The sequence below is a fragment of the Notothenia coriiceps genome, unplaced genomic scaffold (genome assembly GCF_000735185.1).
Source record: "Notothenia coriiceps isolate Sejong01 unplaced genomic scaffold, NC01 NC01_scaffold00035513, whole genome shotgun sequence".
Lineage (NCBI taxonomy): Eukaryota > Metazoa > Chordata > Actinopteri > Perciformes > Nototheniidae > Notothenia > Notothenia coriiceps.
The window spans coordinates 1-7,787 of NW_011368214.1; the positions used below are offsets into that span (position 1 = coordinate 1).

A 7,787-nucleotide genomic window follows, 5' to 3' on the forward strand; every position below is an offset into this window, starting at 1 on the left:
CCATACATACAAAGGAGTTAGCTTAGCTACACTACCAAATATGGCAACCAGCATCCCACGCTGTCAGTGTCCACTATGTCTAAGCCAGCTTCCCTTGACGTCACACAGATCTCGCGAGCAGTTGCGATATTTTGCGAGACTTCGTGAGCTCAGTAATGGCCGCCATATCAGAAGCCAAAACAATGTTTTTCGTCTTTTCTCAGCGCAAATTTCTCGATCTATGGAAGGTTTTAGATGTTTTAGAACACAAAGGAGAATATACGTAAGTACCGGTTCCTGACGTTCCGGTTTTAACCGGACTTGAACCGAAACTTTTTACAAGTCCAGTACCGGTTCGGCGTACCGGTACGCAGCACTATGTGTGTGTGTTTAAAATAGCCCAATTACTTTTACAATAAATAAACATTGAATGTGTTTAATTGAATAGGAAAGGGGTTTAACATTAGTGGTAGGTTGTGTGTGAGAGAGAATAAATAAGACAGCCCAATATTTAAAAAAAAAATCTATTCTTTTTCGCAACTTTCCGCATATTTCGCAACTTCCCGCAATTTCCCCGCATAAAATCACATAAAAACCCTGCATGTTTAATCGCATAATCAAGGATTCTTGCCCGTGTTTTTCTGGAGGGTCTAAGGAGTACAAACACCATCTTCCCTGTATTTCAAACTACAATATGTTCTCTATGAGTATAAGACCTGAAATGAACATTTATTAACTTTTAATGGGATATTTCATGATGATTAGTAGTTGTAAACAATGTCAAATTGAAAAGAGGCGAGCCACTGAACATCCTACATGTAACCACAGTATTTCCGTCATACCTGGCATTGGCATCCCACTCCCCATAGCAGTGAGAACCGGCGTTGGGGCACTCGCTGGCGGTGGAGCGTCTGCAAACAGCTGATGAGGCCTGTCTGCCTGGGAGAGAGGGTTTTGTGCAGCCAGGAGTCGCTCTGCGGCAGAGCCATGTCGCTCTCCTTTGGAGTCCTTCTTGAAGGCGTAGGACACAGTGATGGGCCTGTTACAGAGGTACTGGCCGTTCATGGCTTCAATGGCGGCATCTGATGCGTCGAAGCTCGCAAAATTGATGAAAGCATAACCCTTGGAGTTGCCGGTGTCTGGGTCTCGCATGATCTTCGGCGTCTGGAGGATCACGCCGAAGGCACTGAATGTGTCATAGAGCAGTTTCTCGTCAATCTCAGGGTCCAGATTACCAATGAAGATGTTGGCACCCACATCCAGGTTTTTGTTGTGCGCAGAAGCCTTATTTACTCTAATGGGTTTGCCATAGAGCTTTATCATATTCATGATTTTGATGGCATAGTCAGCATCTTCTTCACTAAGGAACTCCACAAAGCCATAACCTGAGAAGATACAAAAAGGTTGCTACATGCATTTTTCTGGATACAAAAAGATGCACGTTTTTCTCTTGAGTAACAAGAGTTGGACTTAGGGGTTACTCACCTTGATGTTGGCCGGTCACCCTGTCTTTTGGCATGTGCGTGTTGACAACAGGGCCGGCCTGCAGGAAAAGCTCCCATAGTAACGGCTCTGATACTTTTTCATCCAAGCCGCCGACATATACAGTGGCATCTGAAAACATTCATTACAATTTTTAAATAAATGTGAGAGGGAAATTAACTGGATGTCCAAAAATGCATTGAACTTTAAATGGATTTCAAAAGGAAACATTCTCAAGATATAATATACTGTTGAATGAAAGCCTTTGGCCTTTAGGTCATTTGGAGAATATAATAAAATAATGTTGTGAGATTACAACTGGAGGACATGAGATCAACTTTTTTTATGTTTGCAAACTTGAATATATATATATTTAGGATAAACTCCCTGGAAGGCACATCATATCAACAACATAGAAGTTTAAAAAAAAAACATTGAACAGTTAAGCAGAAACTGAAGAAATGCAGTTAGAAAAGAAGTCCACCTTGATAAGGCTGCAACGTAGCCAATAATACTCTCAAATACCTCTTTATAACTTTCATAGACAGTTCTAACTGAAGTGAATACCAATAAGTTTATATCCTAACAGTTTAGTTATATTTTCAGCGTAATTATAATATTAATTTCCACAGAACACATTACTATCATATCAAAGGTTTCAAAAACATATTTCATATAGAAAAATGTGAAGTCACTTGTTTAGCTATTCAACATGGTGAGCTTGCTAGGCTAACTTTAGCTGTTAGCTAACAGAATGTACCTCTGCTTCTAAATGACTCACAACAGCCGCAGCAATACTTCCAATGAATACATAATCAACACTGCACCAACGTTATCATAACGCAAAAATGTGAAATACATTAAGAGTATATTAAACTTAATTGAATGGATAAAGCGGCAGCAAGCTAAGCTAACAAATGAACACTTCCATGTGATGCACCGGCGGATGTTTACCACTAACTATGAGCTAAACCGGCGCTCATACACATGAGGAAAGCAGTATGACATGTAATTCACATGCAGATTCAAAGATGAGTTAAAGAAAAGTCTGAAACAGAGTTAATAAAGAGGTATTTACCTTGGTTTCTTTCTGAAATTGGTCCCGCTGCCATGTTGAATGAGCAACGCCAGGCAAGCGTCCTAAACTGAGGCCCCGCCTCTTCCTGTCTGTGTGTTCCGGGAGTAGAAGTGAAATAAAATAAAGAAATACATTTTTTAAAAGCCCTACCTATTTACGCATTCGTTTTTGAAGAATCTTTAACATATTTATTTGTACAACAGTGAGCAATGTTGTGAATGTCAATTGACAGGCCTTGTTGTTGTTTTATCATAATGCTATACCTACTTTGATCAAAGGCAGGGTTCCTACCATTTTTGACAAATTACTTTTCTATGATTTCTATTCTAATCTATGAAACACATGCAAGTTCATAAGGACTGCAAATTAGCTTCAACTAGAAGCCCGTCTTTGATACATCAGTTGCATTACATCAGTGTTTATCTGCATTTTACTAAACATTAAAGATTTATTAAAGAGGAACCGGGAATTCCTGCAGACATAACATTGAAACAATCTATTTTGCCATAGCCCTTTTCCTTCCTAGCCCGTTTAGAGCAAAGGTCCATGTGTGGAGCACACTATGCTTTTGTATGAAATGGGTACATTTCATTCTAAAATGTTTTTGAAAAGCTATTTTTTTGGTGTAAATTATACACATCACATACCAATAAAACATTACTAATAATTACCTTGTTATACTAGTTGTGATTGAAACAAGTAACAAGACCATTTAATACACTTTTGTATGAGCCATTTTATTACATTATATAAATCTAATAAAAGTATAAACATGGAATACAAAATATTCATAGAAAATACATACAATAAGAGCCTTCAGAAACACTATCATAAAACAATACTGTATGGAATATGAAACATTAAAAACAAACTTAATCAACACAACATGCATAAAAGATAAAAAGCCCACGTTTTTTTATAAAATGGATACCAAAAAAATATATTGTTTAAAAAAGCCTTCATTGATAATGATCACAAAGAAAGATACAAGGCATTTTTAAGAAGAGAGCTGGAACATGAATGGCTTGTAGTCAAAAATCACACACAGAAAAAGCATCCAAGTAACAAGAAAAAAATAAAATAAACACAAAATGTAAGATCTCGAGCCTCATTCCTGTAAAAAGATAATTCAAATAGTTCATCTCTGCAGATGAGGTTCTGGAAGCAGGAGAAAAGATTTGCAGGGTTCGAGCTGCAGAGTTGTGAGGTTTAAGTGTTCGTTGTTTCAGTTCAAATGTCTATTTTGACTTTTCAGTATTGACTGAAGATTGCTGCAGAGACAAAACTTACTCAGAAATATCTTCCTGGTTGTGCTGCACACATATTTTGCAAGCTGAGTACCAAACAAACAATATATAATGATTATAAATGTATACCAAAGGTAACAAGATTTAATAAATCCTTCATAAACTTATGTCATGTCACATTTTAATATTTCAACATTTGGAGAAATTTGCTTATTCATCTTCAGGTGGCCAGATTCACGTCTCTACTCTAACAATTCAGATAATCAGCCTTTAAGCTAAGCTGAAGCCTTACATTTAAAATGGACTAATAAGAGATTAGTAACTCTATTTCAGAAAGGGAATAAGCACATTTCTCAAAATGCCAAACATCTTCTTTGAGTAACAATAATATAGCATGTCATATTTAGCTTTACATGAAATAACAAAAACATTTTAAAGAGAGTAAAGCCTCCTTTAAAGACCACAGTAAAGGAAATGAAATGTTTAGGTTTTTTACATGTGTAACCAATTTAAAAAAGGCACAATGATTCAGGGAAAAGAGACGCAGCAGTGAAGTAATACAATTAAATCTGGCTTTAATCATACTCCATCTCTGCTTCTTTGTTTTTTATTTGCAGACTCCCCAAATGTAGTGTAATCAGTTTCTGCTGTTGATAATCCAGCATTTAGCAGTGAGAATGAGCGCTCCTGCTGTTTAACTTGCATAACTCACTGCCCACACTACATCCAACAAGAGCAACACATTATCCATTAAACTCTCACTTCCATTACATGGGGTCTTTAAAAAGGCAACCCACCAACATGACTTTATCCGTATTATGCATTCAATACATTTTAGATACATGGAGAAATATGAAGATATCACATATTCAGCATGAACTAAATTAGGTCCTTCAACATGAAAACATTTGATAAGTGCGACTCATATACATTGTTTTTAGCCCATTGACATACACTAGCACTGCTAACAAACAAACCGCTTGTTGAAACACAAAAGATCCCTCAATTTGTTTTTTTGGCCTTCACATTTAGACTCCAATCAACACTGTTCTTTGACTCGATGAGATCATGACCTACATTTGAGTCTACTAAACTCTGTTCTCTAAATGAAGCACATGACAAACCCATCCTGCATCACAATAACAATTCAGTCGTCTAAATGTTAAACAGCATTGCTTTGCAGATCCTTAGTTGATAGCACACTGAAAATATACATTCAGCTACTGTCATGGTCACCAAGCACACAATGAACACTAAAATAGTAAAAAGCCCACCAATAAAAAAGAAATACATAGTGACGGTTCATTATCTGATTTCTTTTTCAAAAACCTGAGCAATCAGTCAAATGCTGATATTTCAACAAAGAACCTACAAATTCTTATATGAGTGTGCTTCAATGCTGTCTTGAATTCATTTCAATTGCCACATATATACACTTTGTTTTCATTACAACAGGCAGAACACATTCTTGTAACAATTATGGAGGGTTTAGGGATGTACGATATGGTATTTGCAGATATTTGATATACCGATATTCTGTAACCATATTCTGTTTCCACATGTGGCCGATTGCCAATGTGGAAACCGATATGCACATATTTTTTATCCATCATATTGCAGGAAACATAAAGCCTCTCCTGTAGTGGAATTATTTACATATCATTATGCCTACTGTTGTCCCGATGGCCTTCTGGCATATGCAGACATTTTGAAGAAATGTGAACATTGACTAAGCATAATAAGAAACACTACTTTAACTAAGGCAACATGTAAAACAAATCATATATTTTTTTTTATGTAACATATCAGCATTTTTGTTTCCAAGGACATTTTTACTCCTGGGTGATTCCTATATTTCATTTTAAAGCCTCTATCTGACGATACCGATAGTTAGTTGGAATATTTTATCCCCTTGCGGTTTTTGTGTGTTTCAAAAATATTTTGATTATTTATGTACACAGGGTACTTACCATTTAGATTTAAGGACCCATACATTTTTTCATCTTCACTTGCTGGTGTCCAAAATACTATCAGAGTAAACACAGCCAAATAAAGGAAATAAAAAAGATTAAGAATGATCCAAATCTTTAAAAAAAAATGTTGGTTTGGTGGTATATAAACTTACGTCCCGTACATTCAGTGATGAAAGGCAGGGTGTGTTTCGTCTACTTTGACTCAAATAAAGTATGAAATAATAAAAAACATGTTAACCCCAAGTCAGTTGAAAAAGCCCAGCAAGTTTACAGGTATCTTTTTTAAAGCACTGTTATCCTGTAATCACTAGGCACAAAGAGGCAACGGCTATAACGGCAAGGGTTGGTTTTATGGACGGTTGTGCATACTGTAAATCAAGGCCTGATTACCTGGTCCTCATGGTATTCAAAACACAAGATACAAACCCTTTCAGATGAAGCACCTTTACATATATGATGTAATCAGTACTGTTACCGGGAGAGTGAAGGCATGTTTTTCCACGATGGAGGCAGGTTTAGTGCGAGGGCAGCGTGGCAGTGTTGGCTGCGTTGAGTTGGCCCACAGCGATCATCAGGATGTCCTTCTTCTCTTTGTAAAAACGCAGTTCTCTTCCCGCCAGCCTCGCGTCCTCCAGTTCTCGCTCCGTCGACGCCACCTCCTGCGCGATAGTGCTCGCCACACTCTGCTCCCGGTTCACCCAGTCGGCCGCCATCTGAGTGCGCATGTCATCATCCAGAGCCCGGTTGGAGTAGTGAGCCAGCACTTCCTGCACATAAAATGAGACAGAGGAAGCTAAGTGGACTTCCAAGGTTAAATGTGGTCAGGCTTCAGGAAATCTCTGCCTGTGCGTAAAGCAAGCGTTATATTTCAAATGATATAAGGAGATAATGATCTTATTCAGACGGACACGATTGATACTCTTTCTTAATCATTCTAAAATGTTGTGTTTCTGCTATCAGTTGCATTCTTTTTCTAGCAATGTACTGCACAGTTAGTTTGTACCTCACATACACAAATAAGTAGTGGGGCAAAAAAGTATTTAGTCAGCCACCAATTGTGCAAGTTCTCCCACTTAAAACAATGAGAGAGGCCTGTAATTTTCATCCTAGGTATACCTCAACAGGAGGTATGATGTTTTACACCCCCATGTTTCACAGTAGGTATGGTGTTCTTCGGATGCAACTCAGCATTCTTTCTCCTTCAAACACGTCTGGTTGAGTTTTTACCAAAAAGTTCTATTTTGGTTTCATCTGACCATATGACATTCTCCCAATCCTCTTCTGGATCATCTAAATGCTCTCTAGCAAACTTCAGACGGGCCTGGACATGTACTGGCTTAAGCAGGGGGACACGTCTGGCACTGCAGGATTTGAGTCCCTGGCGGCGTAGTGTGTTACTGATGGTAGCCTTTGTTACTTTGGTCCCAGCTCTCTGCAGGTCATTGACTAGGTCCCCCCGTGTGGTTCCGGGATTTTTGCTCACCGTTCTTGTGATCATTTTGACCCCATGGGGTGGGATCTTGCGTGGAGCCCCAGATCGAGGGAGATTATCAGTGGTCTTGTATGTCTTCCATTTTCTAATAATTGCTCCCACAGTTGATTTCTTCACACCAAGCTGCTTACCTATTGCAGATTCAGTCTTCCCAGCCTGGTGCAGGTCTACAATTTTGTTTCTGGTGTCCTTTGACAGCTCTTTGGTCTTGGCCATAGTGGAGTTTGGAGTGTGACTGTTTGAGGTTGTGGACAGGTGTCTTTTATACTGATAACGAGTTCAAACAGGTACCATTAATACAGTTAACAAGTGGAGGACAGAGGAGGCTCTTAAAGAAGAAGTTACAGGTCTGTGAGAGCCAGAAATCTTGTTTGTTTGTAGGTGACCAAATACTTATTTTCCACCATAATTTGCAAATAAATTCTTTAAAAATCAGACAATGTAATTTTCTGGATTTCTTTTTTCTCATTTTGTCTCTCATAGTTGAGGTATACCTAGGATGAAAATTACAGGCCTAGCTCATCTTTTTAAGTGGG

General features: G+C 38.2%; 1 protein-coding gene across 1 annotated transcript; it reads right to left on the reverse strand.

The window, feature by feature from the left end:
• Window positions 1-729: 729 nt before the first annotated feature.
• sf3b4 (splicing factor 3b, subunit 4) lies at window positions 730-2,613 on the reverse strand. Its single transcript, XM_010791591.1, has 3 exons — window positions 2,540-2,613; window positions 1,465-1,593; window positions 730-1,364 (listed from the first exon to the last, which is right to left on the reverse strand). The coding sequence occupies exons 1-3, from the start codon at window positions 2,571-2,573 to the stop codon at window positions 760-762; spliced, it is 768 nt and encodes a 255-aa protein (XP_010789893.1). The 5' UTR covers window positions 2,574-2,613; the 3' UTR covers window positions 730-759.
• Window positions 2,614-7,787: the final 5,174 nt, after the last annotated feature.